The sequence below is a fragment of the Pelophylax lessonae genome (genome assembly GCF_965119305.1).
Source record: "Pelophylax lessonae genome assembly, chromosome: 1".
Classification (NCBI taxonomy): domain Eukaryota; kingdom Metazoa; phylum Chordata; class Amphibia; order Anura; family Ranidae; genus Pelophylax; species Pelophylax lessonae.
This window is the reverse complement of record NC_138768.1, coordinates 825,363,793-825,384,396: the sequence shown is the minus strand read 5'-3', so window position 1 is coordinate 825,384,396 and position 20,604 is coordinate 825,363,793. Positions and strand designations below refer to the sequence as shown.

The 20,604-nt window shown below is 41.7% G+C and overlaps 1 protein-coding gene across 1 annotated transcript in view; it reads left to right on the top strand.

Annotated features, from left to right (window-relative positions):
- The window catches only part of PTPRA (protein tyrosine phosphatase receptor type A), a 70,059-nt gene extending 49,663 nt beyond the window's left edge, over window positions 1-20,396 (top strand). The window contains exons 11-21 of the mRNA XM_082263991.1: window positions 1-88; window positions 478-644; window positions 806-941; window positions 2,861-3,010; window positions 4,648-4,741; window positions 7,511-7,587; window positions 8,896-9,030; window positions 11,705-11,830; window positions 13,153-13,304; window positions 14,590-14,725; window positions 19,910-20,396. The exon at window positions 1-88 is cut by the window's left edge and continues 32 nt beyond it. Coding sequence (XP_082120117.1) covers window positions 1-88; window positions 478-644; window positions 806-941; window positions 2,861-3,010; window positions 4,648-4,741; window positions 7,511-7,587; window positions 8,896-9,030; window positions 11,705-11,830; window positions 13,153-13,304; window positions 14,590-14,725; window positions 19,910-19,984 — 1,336 coding nt within the window. The 3' untranslated portion in view covers window positions 19,985-20,396. The remainder of the gene's footprint in view (window positions 89-477; window positions 645-805; window positions 942-2,860; window positions 3,011-4,647; window positions 4,742-7,510; window positions 7,588-8,895; window positions 9,031-11,704; window positions 11,831-13,152; window positions 13,305-14,589; window positions 14,726-19,909) is intronic.
- Window positions 20,397-20,604: the final 208 nt, after the last annotated feature.

Genomic DNA, 20,604 nt, shown 5'->3' with positions numbered 1-20,604 from the left:
TTGCTGGACGTATGGAAATATCCGCGTATCAGTGGAAGATATGACCGTCTTAGTGGATTACACCATACGCAAATTCTGCATCCAGCAGGTATCAGACTGCTACTGTGACTAAAGAATATCTATTTAGACAGCAGCAGCTTTTCTAAGAAAGCATCCAGTGAATGATGAGGATTTAGACCGAAAACGCCTGCACATTTTACTTAAAGTAAACCTGCCCTCCCTTTTTAGTGGCAACTGAATTCCCGATCAGCATACATAATATAGGTCAGTGAGAGAAAGTATTGAAGCCTTTGGATTTGAAACAAACATCCATCCAAAGGAGGAGTCGGCAGTAACCGTCCTCATAGTCCCCTAGGTGCAGGCTTTCTGTGTTGAATGATTGTGCCCCCCTTTTTTCTATAGGTATTTTGAGTGCTGAGAGTCCCTTCTACTCAGGAATTGGTAACCTTATGATTCCTTTACAATTTCTCATCTCAGGTTGGTGACGTTACAAATAAGAAGCCACAGCGCCTTGTTACGCAGTTCCATTTCACCAGTTGGCCTGACTTTGGGGTGCCTTTTACTCCTATAGGGATGCTAAAGTTCCTAAAGAAGGTTAAAGCCTGTAACCCACAGTATGCCGGAGCTATTGTTGTACATTGCAGGTGAGTATGTTTGTGTGTATGTGTGTATATGTGTGTGTGTATATATATATATATATATGTATATATGTATATGTGTGTGTGTGTGTGTGTATTTGCTTTTCCCCTTTTTTCACTTCAATCGTTTAAATAGGCTCAGGAAACATGCTTTGTTTGCTCCTCAGTGCCGGTGTAGGTCGGACGGGAACCTTCATAGTCATAGATGCCATGTTGGATATGATGAATGCAGAGAAAAAAGTAGATGTTTATGGGTTTGTGAGTCGGATTCGGGCTCAGCGCTGTCAGATGGTACAAACAGATGTAAGTCTTCACAACTGTAAATATACAATCTATAATGCTGCATGTACAACAGCTAACAAAGCTCCAAATTGACATCACCCACAGATCACAGCCCCCGCCCTTTTTTTATTCTCCCCCCCCAAAGGATAGCCCAGTATATATGAATATGAAACTTGCAGTAATTTTTTTGCAAAAAACAAAAACTAAATTGTAATTTATAGACTTAAAATGGTTTTAAAGCCTAAAGTGATTGTAAAGTCTTTTTTTTTTTCCTGTTAAAATAACAAAAATGTTATACTTACCTACTTTGTGCTGTGGATTTGCACAGAGCAAACCCCGATCCTCCTCTTCTCGGGTCCCTCTTCAGCACTCCTGGCCCCTCCATCCTTTTGTGTGCCCCCACAGCAAGCAGCTTGCTATGGGGGCACCCGAGCGAAGCCGCAGCTCCCTGTGTCCATTCAGACAGCCCCATCCCCTCTCTCTCCTGATTGGCTAACTTGACAGCACAGCCAATCCGAAGGGAGAGTCCCGGACGGCCGAGGCACTCGTGGACATCACTGGATAGAGATGGGCTTAGGGTAAGTATTAAATGGGCTGAGGAGGGCTGCTGCACACAGAAGGTTTTTTATCTTAAAACATAGAATGCATTAATATAAAAAAACCTTCTGACTTTACAACCACTTTAAGGTTTTTACCCTAATGCATTCAATGCATTAGGGTGAAAAACCTTCTGTGCTACAGAATCTCCCTCAGCCCCTTCCTTATACTTGCCTAAGCCCCATCTAGATCCAGTGATGTGCACGAGAACCTCGGCTCTCCCTGCTCTTTCTCTCTTCAATGAGCAGATTGACAGCTGGGGAAGCCATTTTATCCCGCTGCTGTCAATCAAATCCCATGACTGGGGCTGAGCCACCCTGTCTGTGTCAATGGACCTAGCCAGGGTAGTTCGGGAGCCAGCCTGCATGAGTGCCCCCAAAGAAAGCTGCTTTCTATGGGGGCACTCGCAGAAGAGAAGCCTGGAGCGCTGTCAGGGAAAAGAGGAGGATCAGGGCTGCTCTGTGCAAAAAAACACTTCACAGAGCAGGTAGGTGTAACAGGTTTTTATTTCATTCTTAAAAAATTAGGCTTTATCACTTTTAGGGGAAACTCCACTTTTGTGAGAAAAATGGCAAATAAAAAAATATAGCTTATACAATTACTACACAAGTCGTTGTAATTTAATGTTAATTAAAAACGACCTTTATCTTTCAATCTGCAGCGCTGTAATTTTCTATAAAATGCAATGTTACAATCTGGAGGCATCCTCTACACAAATGGTGTACGGAACCCCTACCAGAAATGTCATTTCCTGCTTTTGTGATTGGCTCACTGACTTTCTCTGAAGTCTGCACTGAGATAAAGTCAGATTTTGGGCATCCTCCGCAACAAAAATTTCATTTTTGTTGAGATACTCCCAAAGAGAAATCACGTTTAAAGGGATTTGGACCCTTCATTTTTCCGCATTAGAACACTGCAAATGCAGCAGCTGATTTGATAATTATATAGTCACACTCATTCACATTAATTTTGCACATGTACACAGAGAAACTGCTATTTCTTCAAAATAACAAAAGGTAGGAATCTTCAGCAAAGTTTCTTAAAATCCCCACAGTGTAGATAGATCACCCAAAGGGGAGTGTTTTTTTTTTTTTCCCAACAAAATTGGAGTTACTCTTTAAGTATAGTACATAGAGAGAAGATACAGTATATACTAAATTGGAAAACACAGCACTGCTGCTAGACATTCCATATAGAAAAAGCCCTTGTTTCCTCGATGCACACACCTTCCCAGGGATTTTCCCGTGTCCTAACTGTACAGTATTCTATGGCTTTTGGAAAAATATAAAATGATTTCTAACACTACTGTGTTCAATGTGTCCTGCCTTGTGTGTGTTGTTTAGATGCAGTACGTCTTTATTTATCAAGCACTGCTGGAACATTATCTGTATGGGGACACAGAGCTGGAAGTCACGTCTCTGGAAACTCACCTACAGAAGCTGTACAACAAAATCCCCGGGACCAACAGCAACGGACTAGAAGAGGAGTTCAAGGTGAGACCAAAAGCATTATGAAGCTCCTGCTGAGACATTGGGAGGGCGGTTGTAAATGATATATCCTACAGTACCACTGTATGGCCAAAACATTTGTAGACCTCAAGGGCATTTTAGAGGAACAGAGGGCTAAACTAAGTGTAGTAGGTAAGTCCATTTTATTAGGAGCGCGCAATTAGCAACTCACACAATAAACAGCATAAGGGCATATCTCCTTCAGGTGGTAAGCCTCAGTGTACTTCTAGGGATGTGATAACCGATGCAGCCGGCAATTAACCAGCTTGGTTTTGGTCTCCAGCTCCCATTGAGTTTGTTGGTGGTTGTTACATCCCTAGAAGTACACTGTGAGGGTTACCACCATACTGCTGATGGATGGAGTTATACCCTTTATATTTATCTTGTACGTTGCTAATTGCATGCTTTTAAGTAAAGTGTATCTACTACACTTAGGCCCCTTTCACACATGGGAGTCCGTCGGCGGACTCAGTTTTTCTCAGCGGGGGATCGGCGGATGGCAGCTCTGTGTGCGGAGACAGAGCTCTCATGTCCCTGCTGTTCTCTATGGAGGAATCGGATGAGAACGGACCACCTTTCCGTTTTTCATCCCGCTGGACGAATGGAAAATAGGGTTTCCATCCGTCCAGATTTGATGATCGGATGTCAGTGGACATGTCTCCGCTGATATCTGATGCCCCATAGAGATGCATGGGGCATCCGTTCAGATCCGCCTGTAAAACTGACAGGCGGATCTGAGTGGTCCGCTAGTGTGAAAGGGGCCTTAGTTGGCGCCCTTTGCTGTTCCTCTATGTTCAAAGATTACTTCACTCTTTGATGTTTTGCCACAATTGCTTATGGACAGATAGGCTTTTTATGGACTGAGACAGTTTGCAATTTTGATATGTTTATTCTACAAGCTTTTATGTTTACCAGCTGCCCTTTATCCTGCGCCATTTCAAACGTATGTTTTTATCAAGGGCATTTTAGACCATCGTGCATCCAACCTTGTGACAATAGTTTTTGGAGAGCCATTTTTCTGTCCCAGCATGAATGTGCCCTCGTGCACAAAGCCAGCTTCATAAAGACATTGATTGGTTTGGTGTGGAGGATCCTGAGTGGCCTTGACACAGAGCTTGTACCTCGACCCTACTGAACCTCTTTGAGATATATTGAAATGCCAATTACAAGCCATGTCTTCCCATCCAACATCAATATCTGACTTCACAAATGTTCTGTTGGCTGAATAGACATAAATACTCTGACACAATCCATAATTTTGTAGAAAGCCTTCCTTGAAGAAGAGGGGCTTATATAGCTGCAAAGGGTGACCAACCCTATATTAACGGCCATGGTTTGAAATGAGTTGTCCAACAAGCTCCTAAAGGTTGTATAGTCTAGTGTCCACAAACGTTCTTCCTTATAGTGTAATCATTTACGGCTTTGGGAAAAGTTAAGTTTAAACCACTAGTGACTGTTAAAGTAATGTGGTTTATTAGGTGACCCAGCGGCAGTTGCTGCTGGTGCTATGAGCACACTGCCATACCATGGACTGAAATTTTAAGTTGGGTAACAATCTTGTATCAGTCCTATTCAGAGCGGCTGCATTTGGGTGCAACATAACGGTCTGTTTCTCCTTCCAGAAGCTAACCTCCATTAAAATTCAGAATGATAAAATGAGGACGGGAAATCTGCCAGCCAACATGAAGAAAAACCGAGTCCTGCAGATCATTCCATGTAAGATTTTTTTCATGTTGCTTGATTAAGTTATTTGTTTATTGTCCCTGCGTGCTGTGCAGGACCTTGCAGAGTTAGTTGAACCCTTCACATCGGTCCTTTTATACCCTACTACACTAATGCAGACATATTCATTAAAGCGGTTTTAACCACTTCTGGATCGGGACTTTTTCTGACACATGTTTACAAGTTAAAATTATTTTTTATTGCTAAACAATTACCTAGAACCCCCAAACATTATATATATATATATATATATATATATATATATATATATATATATATATATATATATATATATATATATATATATATATATATATATATATATATATATATATATATATTTTTTTTTTGGCAGAGACCTTAGAGAATAAAATAAGGATCGTTGCAATATTTTTTTTATCACACCGTATTTGCGCAGTGGTCTTACAAACGCAATTTGTTTTGGCAAAATGCACTTTTTGAATTAAAAAATAAGAAAAAGGTAAAGATACCCAATTTTTTTCTATAATGTGAAAGATAATGTTACGCCGAGTAAATAGATACCCAACATGTCATGCTTAAAAATTGCGCACGCTCGTGGAATGGCGACAAACATTGGTACTTAAAAATTCCCATAGTGACATTTAAAAAATTTCTACAGGTTACCAGTTTAGAATTAGAATTTAAAATTAGAATTTAGAAATTATTGCTCTCGCCCGAACGATCGCAGTGATACCGGATGTGTGGTTTGAACACTGTTTACATATGTGGGCGCGACTTGTGTGTGCGTTCACTTCTGCGCGCAAGCTAACAGGGACGGAGCGCTTTCATTTTTTTCCCCCTATTTTATCTTTTATTTTTTATTCTTACACTGTCCTTTTAAAAAAAAAAAAAATGTTTTTGATCACTTTTATTCTTTAATATGAGATCTGGGGGTCAAAAAGACCTCAGATCTCACATCTCAAAAAGTCATTTTTTTCATGATGAAAAAAAATGGACTCTTTAAACCGACAGAACAAGTTGTCAAGCAAATGTATCAGAGTATTGAGACAAACCCATTTACCACTTACAATGATCCGCTGTTATTCATGTAAAACCTTGATCCCCCCCCCAAAAAAAACTGTTTACTGTAACTGCTTGTGTACAGTGAGGGGGAAAAAAGGATTTGACCCCCTGCTGAATTTGTACGTTTGCCCACTGACAAAGAAATAATCAGTCTATAATTTTAATGCTAGGATTATTTTAATTGAGAGACAGAATAACGAAAACATACAGAAAAACGTATTTTAAAAAAAAAGTTCTCGATTGATTTGCATTTTAATGAGTGAAACAAGTATTTGACCCCTTTGCAAAACATGACTTCCTACTTGGTGGCAAAAATCTCGTCAATCACAGAGGTCAAACGTTTCTTGTAGTTGGCCACCAGGTTTGCACACTCCTCTTTGCAGATCCTCTCCAAGTCATTAAGGTTTCGAGGCTGACGTTTGGTAACTCGAACCTCCAGCTCCCTCCACATATTTTTTATGAGTTTAAGGTCTAGAGACTGGCTAGGCCACTCCAGGACCTTAATGTGTTTCTTCTTGAGCCACTCCTTTTTTGCCTTGGCGGTATGTATTGGGTCATTGCTGGAATACCCATCCACAACCCATTTTCAATGCCCTGGCTGAGCAAAGGAGGTTCTCATGCAAGATTTGACGGTACTTTGCCCCGTCCATCGTCCCTTTGATGCAGTGAAGTTGTCCTGTCCTCTTGGCAGAAAAACACCCCCAAAGCATAATGTCTTCACATCCATGTTTGAAGGTGAGGATGGTTTTCCTGGAATTATAGGCAGCATCCCTCCTCCTCCATACATGGCAAGTTCAGTTGATGCTAAAGAACTTGATTTTGGTCTCATCTGACCACACTTTCACCCAGTTCTCCTCTGAATCATTCAGATGTTCATTAGCAAACCTCAGATGGGGCCTGTACATGTGCTTTCTTGAGTAGGGGAACCTTGCGGGCGCTGCAGGATTTCAATCATTTCACACAGTAGTGTTGCCAATTTTTCTCTTGGTGACTATGATCCCAGCTGCCTTGAGATAATTGGCAAGTGTTTCCTGTGTAGTTCTGGGTTGATTCCTCACTGTTCTCATAATCATTTAAACTCCACGAGGTGAGATATTGCCCCAGACCGAGGGAGAATGACAGTTATTTTGTGTTTCTTCCATTTGCAAATTATTGCACCAACTGTTGTCACCCTCTCACCAAGCTGCTTGGCGATGGTCTTGTAGCCCATTCCAGCCTTGTGTTGGTCTACAATCTTGTCCCTGACATCCTTGGACAGCTCTTTGGTCTTGGCCATGGTGGAGAGATTGGAATCTGATTGCTTCTGTGGACAGGTGTTGTTTTTTATGCAAGTAACAAGCTGATTTTAGGAACACTCCCTTTAAGAGAATGCTCCTAATCTAAGCTCATTACCTGTATAGGGGACACCTAGGAGCCAGAAATCTTGCTGATTGATAGGGGATCAAATATTTATTTCACTCATTAAAATGCAAATTTAACTTTTTTTGAAATGCGTTTTTTCTGGATATTATTGTTTTGTCTCTCAATGTCAAAATAAGCCTACCATTAAAACTATAGACTGATAACCTCTTTGTCAGTGGGAAAACGTACAAAATCAGCAGGGGATCAAATACTTTTTTTCTCTTCCTGTAACTGCATTGTAACCTGGAGTTTGGCCTCCGTTGTTAGTGTATACTTCTAGGAGTTAAGCTTTAAAATGTTTTCTTTTTTCTCCTGCAGATGAATTTAACAGAGTCATTATTCCTGTGAAAAGAGGAGAGGAGAATACAGACTATGTAAACGCCTCTTTTATCGATGTAAGTTCATTCTACGTTTAGGATCCAGATAATAATCTTTGTGAAGGTTCTCAATGATGCAGTCCAGGTGTAACTAGTAGTAGTCACATTTAACTAGACTTGTTCTGTAATAATGAAGATATTTCATGGCTCATCCTTGTAGCTTTCTCCAGCTCTGAGTGTCCGGAACATACCTCAGAATTTATGGCCATGCAGGTAGCACAGTCACCTAAAAGTGATATCAAAGGTAAACTTTAAAAAAACAAACCTGGCATTCTTACCTAATTTGTACAATATTTTTGCATAGAGCAGCCCCGATCCTCCTCTTCTCGGGCCCCCCGTTGGCGCTCCTGGCTCCTCCTCCTCTCCTGGCTCCTCCTCCTCTCCTGGCTCCTCCTCCTCTCCTAATGCCTGAATAGCAAGCCTTGTGTGTTTGCTCCTGAGCCCTGCTCTGTGTGGCCACCTCCTGCTCATTCCTCGCTGGCTGCAATTGACAGCAGTGGGATCCAATGGCTCCTGCTGCGCTCTCTGAGCCAATGAGGAGGCAGAGACCCGGAATTTGCAGTCCGCACGCAAACAAGACTACATAGTTACATAGTATGTGAGGTTGAATAAAGACAATAGTCCATCCAGTTCAACCTGTGTAGGTGTGTGTAGCTGTAATCATCTCACATAGCCCTGAATGTTCTGATCCTTGAGATGTACGTCTAAGAGTCTTTTGAAAGCCACCATACTTCCCGCAGAAACCACCTCTTGTGGTAGACAATTCCACAATCTTGTAGCCCTAACAGTAAAGAACCCCCCACGTTGCCTGAGGTTAAAACGCTTCTCCTCTAATCGCATTGTATGCCCTCGAGTCCTCATGCAATCCCTTCGACTTCGACTAACTACAGTGCGGTTCCCACTGCGGTTGTGACTTCCAGTGCAGGCAGCGTGCCATTAACACTGACACCCGCCCACGGGTCCCACGTTTTTTGTGCGGGTGATTGCAGCTGCAGGACGAAGTGCTGGTCCCGCAGCGGCTTCCACCCACAGAAGTATGAGCGTAGGCTTAGGGTAAAGCTGCCCTTTTACATGCAGCAAAATATTTCTGGATAAACCTCAGAATCCTCAGATAATACATTTTTTTCCCTTCTTCCTGCCCTAAGGAAGAACTTTGGAGCTTGTAGTAGAAATGTCCGCACTTTCTCCTTTTTATATCAATATTTTGCTTTTTATTTAGGCAGGTGCTCTTCAGGCCAGTTTGCCAGTGGTTATGCCCTTACTCTAGAAGATACCATTTCTGATGTCTAATGCTAGAACGTTGTTTGTTTTTCCTCTGTCTTGCAGGGTTATCGACAAAAGGACTCATACATTGCCAGTCAGGGGCCATTGCGGCACACGATGGAAGATTTCTGGCGGATGATCTGGGAGTGGAAGTCGTGTTCCATTGTCATGTTAACCGAACTGGAGGAGAGGGGGCAGGTAATATTCCCAGATGATTACTGGTCTACCGGTGTGTGCACAGCCATGCTGATCTCAAGGCAAGCGCCTTAATACAAATGTATGCATAGCACACGGTTTTATACACAGCCCACCCTGAGATATAGATGAGAGCAGGGAAAATAGTGCTGGACCCATAAGATTATCTTTTTTTGTAGCGCCATCTTAAAGTATTGATGATGAATAATCTGGATCCCAGACAGGTGGTTTCTACACCCCAGAGGATGTCCATGGTTTTTGTTATACTGGTTTTTATTAAATATTTTTAGCATAAAGAGCAAATGCAGCAGATAGTTTGTCAGGTATACAGAATATACTTCTAAACAGTCCTCAAATGGCCAATCCCCAAACCTCATGAAGGTGAGTTTTACAAGAGGATTGGAATATGAGTCAACATCACATGGCCAACAATAGTATTGTATGCTGCATTACAATTCCAAAATATTAAAAAAATAATAAAAAATGGAACCAAACAAAACAAGAAGTTCAGTTAACCGGTTAGATACTCACTTAAGCATGTCATACATTTATACAAAAGAAAATAGGTAAATTTATCTCTGAAATATAACGTGTGCTCCTTCTTGTACTAACAGAATACTGGATAGAAATCAACCAATTGGGTATGGTGCTATTCACTCCGTCTCAATTTTGTAAGAAGTTGGATGTCTGCTATCTCAAGTATCAAAAAGATGGACCCATGGTTTTATCAAATTTGCAGGGGCATCCCTTGGCTTCATAAGTGCTCTTTGCCTTTGTGGTGTAATTTAACAAAAATAGAAATTGAACGACTATGCCGCTGCCAAGAGGTCTATATACAACTTTATTAAAAAAAAAAAAAAAAAGTCGGGGGCAATCCAAAAAGCAGAGAACGCTGTTTTTTTTTTTTCCTAGCCCTAATGAAAGGGATGTCTTTGGACCCCCAGAATGTGTATTTACTTTATGCTTTTGTTTGTACTTGAAAAATACTTTTTGGGTTGTCCTCCTGGCCGTTACTGCAATAAGGTTGTATCCAGATCTTTTAGCAGTGGTGTAGTGTGTCAGTTTACATCTCTTACACACAGCTTAACCAGCCTGGGGGTCTGCCATTTCTCCAAAGGGGTCTATTTGTAAAACAATTTACATAGAGCTTCAGCCAGCAAATCTGCATGTACATTTCTTCTGTGCAAGTTTGAAAAAAAAAAAAAAAAGTTTCTTAGGCTTTTTTCCTCCGAGCAAATGTATTTATTTTTTTATTATCGGTAATAGTAAAATACCACATTAGGGCAACTAGATGAAATTGAGATGCACACCCCTAAATTCCGCCCACATTTATGCCTGTTCACAACTACAGTTGCTAATACATGATGGGAATTGTAGTTCCTGAAAGCAGCACCGCACAATAAGCAGAAGTGATGGAACTGCTTGCTTAATACCTCCTCCAGGTGCTTGGCCATTGCTATTTTTTTCTCAATGAAAGCAGCTATGATGTCAATCTTTTAAAAGGTAGTTTTCTGTTAACCGTTTTACAGCAACTAGTTTTGTACAGAATCAATTCATGATCTTTGTGTGTGTATATATATATATATATATATATATATATATATATATATGTGTGTGTGTGTGTGTGTATATATATATATATATATATATATATATATATATATATATATATATATTTTTTTTTTTTTTTGTCTGCACTTGTCATCCATTTATGGCATGTTCTGAACTTGTTATGTTAAAATACATAAATAATACATAAAAGGTAGTTTTCCCATACACTGAAAAATATTAATATACAAAAATAAGCGCGTTTGTAAGTTATGGTGCAAAAATAACTGGTATCCAGGTGGGCGGGGGGAAATGCATCGAGGTGTGCGGTTTGGTGTAGACATGTAGGCTGAGGCTGCTCCTCATTTATTCACCTGGCCTGATCGGGAGTAGCTACGATCCTTTCCTCTTTATATTTACTATCCCTCTGGATTAGTATCAGGACAAGCCTGCACCCCATGTTCTGGTACACAGAGATATGCTTTTATATCTACCCTAAGCGGCGCCAAAAGCAATATAACTGGTTGAAACTGGTTCCCCTGGGTTCAGCTTTAATCACCATACTGAAAGGGTGTACTCCGCGCTAAGGAAGTGTGTAAATTGATTGGCTGCTGCCCCTATTGAAATATAACCGTAGTTATATGCAAAGAGGCTGAAGGGAAGAGAAGGGGTATGGCGCTGCCTAAGTGACCAATAAATTGGTGAAAATATAAGATATAGAGACAACAAGGATAAAAGAGATTCAGTGGGATCCTGACCATCTCCTTTATATCAGACCATTTACCAACACTAGCACCAGTCACTCTTCATCTACTTGAATATTTTACATTTACTCACATTGGATTTGTGTTTTATATACCACTTTCCTTTTTTTATATATTACTATTAGTGGTTTACCATGACTATCCTTTATCCTTGTTGTCTCTATATCATATATTTTCACCAATTTATTGGTCACTTAGGCAGCGCCATACCCCTTCTCTTCCCTTAATCACCATACTACTGTTCTGCCTACTATGGTTGTATGTATAAGCAGAGAGACCCTTGCATTACTCTGTGAAATGCCCTACTCTGTTCCACCAGATAATTGCAGTCATACTCCTAAATATCATCACTTGATTCTTTTCAGGAAAAATGTGCGCAGTATTGGCCGTCAGAAGGGACCGTGTCTTTTGGCGATATTACCATGGAGCTGAAGAAGGAAGAAGAGTGTGAGAGCTACACAGTGCGAGACCTTCTGGTCACCAACACCAGGGTGAGGACTTCTGAAGTCACATCTTGTCACTAAATATGCAACTATTCCTATCTTTTTATAGATCAGAAGTATTCAACCTCAGCATTCCAGCTGTTGTAGAACTACAAGATTCTGACAGCCACAGGCATGACTCCCAGAGAGAGAGGGATAATGGGATTTGTAGTTTCACCACAGCTGGAGTGCCAAGGTTGTCTAGGCCTGGCATGGACTGTCTAACCTGAACTAGAGATATCACATCAGAAAGCGGGTTGCCCTGGATCACAGAAACCACTGAATTGGAAAGGCTTTTGAGGATCTCATTCCTGTTCTGTACTGAATAATGCTGGCCTTAGGTGATTTTTTTTTTTTTCAGCCAGCAGGCTGAATGAAGGAACAGATTCCTCCATCCACACCGATGAGGTGGATGGATGAATACCCCCCCCCCCCTCCTTGTTGGGGCATTGTATTCTAGCACAGAGTCAGAATAGATCAGGGGCTGCAGCCGCTGACTTCTATTGAACAGGGATGGCCAATCACTGATCAAATTCTGCTCATTCCTACTGAACCAGATGAATTTCAATCCATCTATGGCCACCTATAGCCTATAGAATTGCGCAAACTTAATGAGCAACTTTTAGCAGCCAGTCGGAATAATTCTTTGTCTCTTGATATACCTGCTGCTGAACTTGAAGTGGAACTGAAGACAAAAAGTAAAAAATTGCAAACAGGTTTTTTTATTGCAGTAGACACGTTCCATGTCTCTTCTGCAAATAAAACTAACCTGCCTGTTCTCAATTCGCTTTAGAACGTACAATGAGCTACGCATGTGCAGCTCCATTTTTATTCCGGTATGCTGCCCATGCTACGGGATAACCACATTCCTGTGCATGCGCGGTAGGATTGTTTGGCTATTATTCATCCCACACCGGCCAATATAGACGACCGAAGATGGACTCCAGGAGAAGATGCTGGAGAGGGACCTCGCGGGTGGTGGACCAGTGGAGCATAGGTAAGTATTTGTGCCTTTAGTAATGCTTTAACTGTTTGACTTGTGAAAGCACTAGCATAAAGCAGTTAACATTTTATTACAAGGTAAAGTATCAGAGAAGAAAGAGCATCACATGCTTTAGAAACTTCATTAGAAATGGTTCAATTGCTGCTTTTTCTATTCAACTTGAGAAACAAAATTCAAGAAAAGTCCAGTTTGGTCATTGTTTTTAGCATAGAAGTGAATAAAAGTTAATGCATGTGCAGTTGTTTTAGAGGAGTGCGGTTGTCATCTGTGACACAGTAACAGCTATTCGCTGTTTGATTGACTAAAGTGAGAAATTTTGTTTGTGCAGGAAAACAAAGCCCGCCAAATAAGACAGTTCCACTTTCATGGGTGGCCGGAGGTCGGAATTCCCACTGATGGGAAAGGGATGATTAATATCATCGCAGCTGTGCAAAAACAGCAACAACAGTCTGGGAACCACCCCATCACCGTACACTGCAGGTGAGTACTTGTATTACTTCTAGGGGGTACTCCATTATTGTACAAACCAGATAAGGACGTAGAACTACTTCTAGGAGGTACTCCCATTACACACCAGGTGAGGATGTGGTACTACTTCTAGGAAGTACTCCATTACTTTACGACGCACCTGTGAGAACGTAGTACTACTTCTAGGAGGTACTCCATTACGGTACACACCAGGTGAGGATGTAGTACCACTTTTAGGTGAAACTCCATTACTGTACACACCAGGTGAGAGCATAGTACTATTTCTAGGAGGTACTCCATTACTGTACACACTAGGTGAGGATGTAGTAGTCCTTCTAGCAGGTACTCCATTACTGTACACACTAGGTGAGGATGTAGTAGTCCTTCTAGGAGGTACTCCATTACTGTACACACTAGGTGAGGATGTAGTAGTCCTTCTAGCAGGTACTCCATTGCTGTACACACTAGGTGAGGATGTAGTAGTCCTTCTAGGAGGTACTCCATTACTGTCCACACTAGGTGAGGATGTAGTACTACTTCTAAGAGGCTCTTCATTACTGTACACAACAGGGGCAATCCGTAGTACTACTTCTAAGGGGTACTCCATTGCAGTACACATCAGGTGAGAATGTAGTACTACTTCTAGGTGGTACTCAACTACTGTACACACTAGGTGAGAACATAGTACTACTTCTAGGAGGTATTCCATATTGCTGTACACACCAAGCAAGAAAGTAGTACTACTTCTAGCAGTTACTCCATTACTGTATGCACCTGGTGAAAATGTAGTACTATTTCTAGGAGGTACTCAATTACTGTACATACTAGGTGAGGACGTAGTAGTCCTACTAACAGGTACTTCATTACTGTACACACTGGGTGAAAACGTAGTACTACTTGTAGGAGGTACTCCATTACTGTACACACCAAGCGAGAATGTAGTACTACTTCTAGGAGGTATTCCATTACTATACACAACAGGTGAAATTGTAGTACTACTTCTAGAAAGTACTCCATTACTGTACACACCAGGTCAGAATGTTGTACTACTTTTAGGAGGTACTCTATTACTATGCACTGCAGGAAATTGCTGGTACTACCTTTTAGGAGGTACTAGTGATTACTGATGGTACATCTAGAGGTACTCCATTTCTGTACACACCAGGTGAGGTATTCCATTACCAAATTTTTTATTTTAATGCTTAAGATAATGCAAACACTGTACATTTTGCATCACATGATAAGCAAATAGTGATGTGTGAAATGCCGAGGTTATTCATGTTGCTTTCTTGCGCAGTGCTGGCGCGGGGAGGACGGGGACGTTCTGCGCTCTCAGTACTGTGCTGGAGAGAGTAAAAGCAGAAGGGATACTAGACGTCTTTCAAACAGTGAAAAGCTTAAGATTACAGAGGCCACACATGGTGCAGACACTGGTGAGTACCTTGTCAAATACACCTATGTTTATTAAGAGGCTGTGTAAAGTGAAAAGACATCTGTGGAGTTACCTTTTGCCGTTAAGAGATGTATTTTTTGACTTGGTTTTAAGAGACATTGACACTTTGCCCCTCCGGGTAGCCGTTGACTCCTTCTGCTGTTCATCACAGCCAGTGAGCCAATGAGGATAGAATGAGGGGCGGGGCCCGGCTGTGGTCTGTGTGTGAATGAACAATCTTAATTCACAGCAGTGTAGCTCGGGAGCCCCCATAGCAAGAGGATTGCTATTGGGTGCACTCGGTGGGGGACACAAAAAGAGGAAGATTGGGGCTTTCTTTGCAAAACCATTTCACCAGAGCAGATAAGTATAATGAGTGTTTTTTAAACTAGGTAACTAAACCTTTACAATCACTTTAAAAACAGTTTAGGACAAAAACCCTAATAAACTAAAAAGTCAACATTTTCTAGCTGCACAAGGATTCACATTAACTTTATTGCTCTTTATGGAGCGATCTGTGACCTTTTAGACCCCAAATCTCTCCCCTGGCCTCCAGTGCAGCTGATCAGACACAGATCAGTCTGATCCTCTGCTTTCTTGGCTGTTAATGGCCAGATAAACAAAGAGCCATAGCCGGAAGTGACAATACTTGTCGCTTCCAGTCTCCATGGTCACTAAGAGGGAGGAACAACGTCTGTTCCTCTCTGTGTAGTGCAGCCGTCACAGTGCTCCTGGGCTCTGTGATCAGACGGAAGCCCAGTAAAAGGTGGCGAGGGGGGTTGGGGGTGATGGTTGGCCCTTCTGCTGCCAACAGAAGTGACTAATCACTTCTACTTAAGAGGGATTCACTGGCTGCTAATGTTGGTACTGGGATGATGCCTGTACTCAATTAGTGTCCACCATCAAGTGGATATAGGAGGAGTCCCCTGTAGTGCATTTGCACATCTTTCCCAGCAAGGAGTATTATCCAAGGGTTAGAAAGGCTGGATTCATCTCTTTTTCATGGATAGTGTAGGACCCACTGATAATGGGGTACTTTGACGCAGTAGTGGGCTTGAGCACGATATGGCCATATGGTGGGACCAAACCCCCATTTTTATTTATGGATTGTCTTCAGATTTGGTAGTAATTTCTTTTGCATTTGCGCGCTATTCTTTTTTAATATCATCCTGGTATAACCACTTCCAACTAAGGGATGACCTACGGACAGGAATTGGTTAAAAAAGATACCCCCTCATTTATAAAGCACAGCCATTTTTTTTTTTTTTTTTTTATACCAATGTTCTTGGCACGCTCCAGGACTTTCATATCTTTGAGATCAATGTCGCCCTTCTAAATAAGCCCTATAGTGCCAATTAAGTTCATTTTTGATACCATTATTTCAGCATCAAAAACTGAAAAGCATTGCGTTTTGGTCCAGCTAGCACAAACTGACTGGCACTGAAAAATGACCTATCTGCATTACAGTAGTAAATGCAAAAGGTTCAGTTCGACTTTGACTACTTGCTACCTGTATCCCATACCTAGTACATGATCCAACCCTTCCGGGTCTAGGGTGCGCATGCATGCTGCTAGTGACCCACTTAGTGGGAGCTGCTCTACGGGTACCGCGGACTCTGTCCGCCGGCACTTGCTGATCCCTTAAACACAGAGGCAGAAGGGCGATCTACTTAAATAAACAAGGCAGATTGCCTTTCTGTCAGTAGAGAAGGCTTGGATCCTGTGCTCCTGCAAAGCAGAATCATGGATCTATGTCTTCCTCTAGTAAAAGCACCTCCCCTACAGTGTACACAAGCACTGGCCTAGGCACACAGTTAACCCTTTGATTTCCCCTGATAGTCCCTTCCCAGTCAGTGTCAGTACAGTGACAGTGTATATTTTTTAGCACCGATCACTGTATTCATGTCACTGGTCCCCCAAAAGTGTCAGTGTCCAACTGTCCACCGCAATATCGCAGTCCTGCTACAAGTCGCTGATCGCCACCATTACTATTAAAATAAATAAAAATATCCCATAGTTTGTAGGCATAATAACTTTTGCGCAAACCAATCAATATAAGCTTATTGGGATTTTTTTTTTTACCAAAAATGTGTCAAAATACATATTGATCTAAATTTATGAAGAAACTTTATTTTTTTTCAATTTTGTTTATTGGATATGTTTTTTTTTTTGGTCAGTCTTTTTTTTCTTTAATAGCGCAAAAAAATAAAAGAAAGCAGAGGTGATCAAATACCACCACCAGAAAGAGCTATTTGTGGGGAAAAAAGTACATAAATTTTACATTTTTTTTAAAGTAACGCAGTGCCTTTATCGTAAAAAATGGTCTAGTCCAAGGCTTGACAGATTTTTTTTTTAATCTAGAAGCCAGCTAAAGTTAGGAGCCAGTTTGTGCGCGGTGATATTTCATGTGTATTGCAATCAACATTTTTTTTTATGCATAGGTGCCCCAACTTGTGTTTTTACGTTTGTACGTTCGTGGTCCACTGAATGCAATGCAGATCCGTGTCATACACATCGCTTCTGGGTCAGGAACAAGATCCACCCTGCGGCACCCACTATGCTGGTCCCAGGCCTGTGGACCCTCGGATACATAGCTGGGGGGGGGGGTCAGCATCACAGTCTGTCACCTGGCCACCATATGCATGTAAAGCAGAACAAAAAAAAAAAAACAGCTCAGGTCAGAGCCACTGTACTAACAATCCGATGTTAGTACAGCAATTTCCCCCCCCTGAAGTATTGTGTTTTGACAGGGGGGATGAACGCCCCCTCCCCACCAGAACACTCCAGTCAGCGCTCTCAGCTCTCATCGGGAGTCGGCTGCTTGTGTTCCGCTTTTGTTGGCTTATGTTGGACCAGCTGCCATACACACAGGCCAAATAGTTACAGAACTGCCCAATGTCTTCTGGCATTCAGGCCGGGGGTGTGGGGTTTGATGGTGTGATGGGCAGCAGATCACTAGGGAAGGACAGTGCAGCAAGGTGGAGGCGATTAGAGATCCAGTGACTCATGCCACTTTAGGCCCCTTTCACACGGGCTCCTCCACTAAGCGGAATCAGCTTGTTCAGTGGGAGATCTCTCCGCTGATCCCCCGCTGAGCAGGCGGATGACTGGTCCGTGTCCGCTTATGCAGTGCGCACAGGGACACGATCACACTTTCCTCTATGGGGCAATCTGATGGAAACTGACCACCTGTATGTTTACATCCCATGCCACCTGATCTGGAAAATGAGACCACCATCCATCTGCTTTTGGTGGACAAGATCAGATCGGGTGTCAGCGGATATGTGTCTGCTGCCATCCACTGCTCCATAGAGTAGACTGGGTGGTCTAATCAGGTCAGCCTGAAAAACTGACAGGTGGACTTAATTGGACAGCCTGTGTGAAAGGGGCCTTCGGCTGTTTGGTGGCTGTGGCATGGCTGGAAGACAGTGCAAACTGAAAAAGAAAATTAATTTTGTAAAAGAAAAAAATGAATAGAAAACAGTTTCCATCTTTGTGGGGGGAGGGTTATGTAAATGTAACTAACTTCCAACCAGCTGCCCCACACTCCCTGTCCACTCAGTCATGGAAAGGGTGCCGACAACACCTTCAACCTCTTCCCAGCTGTCAGGCAGTGGGAGTAGGCAGGGGCAGGCACCCTCAGGGCTGTTAGTCAAGGACAACCTCTGGATATGACGCTGAGCATGTGCACTCAACTTCTTTGGATTACTACGGCGAGGCCTGTTCTGAGTGGAAACTCTCCTGTTAAACTGCTGTATGGTCTTGGCCACCGTGCTGCAGCTCAGTTTCAGGGTCTTGGCAATCTTCTTATAGCCTAGGCCAGGGGTCTTCAAACTATGGTTCTCCAGTTTTTCAGGAACTACAATTCCCATCATGCCTAGTCGGGTCTGTGAACATCAGAGTTTTACAATGCCTCATGGGATGTGTAGTTCCGCAACAGCTGGAAGGCCGTAGTTTGAGGATCCCTGGCCTAGGTCATCTTTATGTAGAACAACAATTATTTTTTTCAGATCCTCAGTTTTTTGCCATGAGGTGCCATGTTTAACTTCCAGTGATCAGTATGAGAGAGTGAGAGCGATGACACCAAATTTAACACACCTGCTCCCCATTCACACCCGAGACCTTTTAAACACTAACAAGTCACATGACACCGGGGAGGGAAAATGGCTAATTGGGCCCAATTTGGAAATTGGGCCCAATTTGGAAATTTTCAATTAGGGGTGTACTCACTTTTGTTTCCAGCGGTTTAGACAATGGCTGTGTGTTGGGTTATTTTGAGGGGACACCAAATTTACACTGTTATACAAGCTGTACACTCCCTACTTTACATTGTAGCAAAGTGTCATTTCTTCAGTGTTGTCACATGAAAAGATAGAATAAAATATTTACAAAAATGTGAGGGGTGTACTCACTTTTGTGAGATGCTGTAATTAATAAATTTATAGTATTTTCTGGCGTATAAGACCACTTTCAGTATCTCTCGGATTGGCGAAGTAACATCAGCCCGCCTCTCTGACTCTGCCAATCCGAGCAGGCTTTGCATTCGACAATAGAATACATCGCTCACTGTGATTGGCTCAGCGCGGTATACTGTATGTAGCCGAAGCTACGGTACATACGGTATACCAGTACAGGATTCCCACACAACCAGCCTCTTGAGAGATTACATCTACCGGTAATACTTATACTTAGGTTACCTTGGAGATATTATACTCGGCGTATAAGACCCCCCATTTTTGAGGGATTTTTTTGAGGTTCAAAAGTAGTCTTATACGTACATACGGTATACCGGTACAGGATTCCCACACAGCCACCGTCTTGAGATTACATCTACTGGTAATACTTGGGGTACCTTGGAGATATTATGAGAGATTACATGTATTACAGTACTTGGGGTACCTTGGAGATCTATGAGAAATCTGATGTTTTTCAATGGTGTTGCCTTGCTTTGGAAGGGGGGGGTAGTCTTATACGGCGAGTATAGCCCAAAACCTATGTATTAACTTGAAAATTAGGGGGGTTGTCTTATACTCCGTAAAATACGATATATATATATATATATATATATATATATATATATATATATATATATATATATATATATATATATATATATATAATTATAATTTTAATAATGCTAAAAGTGCATTCAGCTAATTCTCTTCTTTCTCTCCCACCCCCGCAGGAGCAGTACGAATTCTGCTACAGAGTGGTTCAGGAATATATTGACGCGTTCTCGGACTACGCCAACTTCAAATAAAACCAAGGGCAGGACACGACTGTGGCCTTTAATATTTTGTAATATTCTATTTGTTAATATATCTAGACCAGTGTATATATCTTAACTGTTTTAGAGGACTGGTACAATGTGCTTTATATTAGCTGGAAATTTTATATGTAGCAAAGTGATTAGTGCGAACAGACATTTTTTTTTTTTTTTTTTTAATTTGAATACAATAGCTGGATGTTTTTTTTTTTTTTTTTTTTTTTTTAATTATCATCATCCCCTCATCCATTTGCTTAGACCCGTGGCCCATCCCTAACATGAAGAGAAGCCTTTGTGGAATGTTCTAGATAGACTCCTGGGAAGCACAGCCGTCTAAGGTTTACTGCCATTCTGAGCGCTTTGACTGAATTTATTCTGTAAATAAATATATAAATAGGGAAAAAAATATATCATAGATTTTTTTTTTTTGTATCAAAAGTATATATAAACATATTAGCCTTGACATGATTGCTACAGGGAGATGGGGCCTTGGGCTGATGGACGCCTCTGCAGTGTGGAAGGAGGTAAAGAAGCCATTTTGGAAATGGCTTTTTGGGGTTTTATTTTTTGCCATAATGTAACATTTTCTGCTGTGTGATACATAATACTGAATA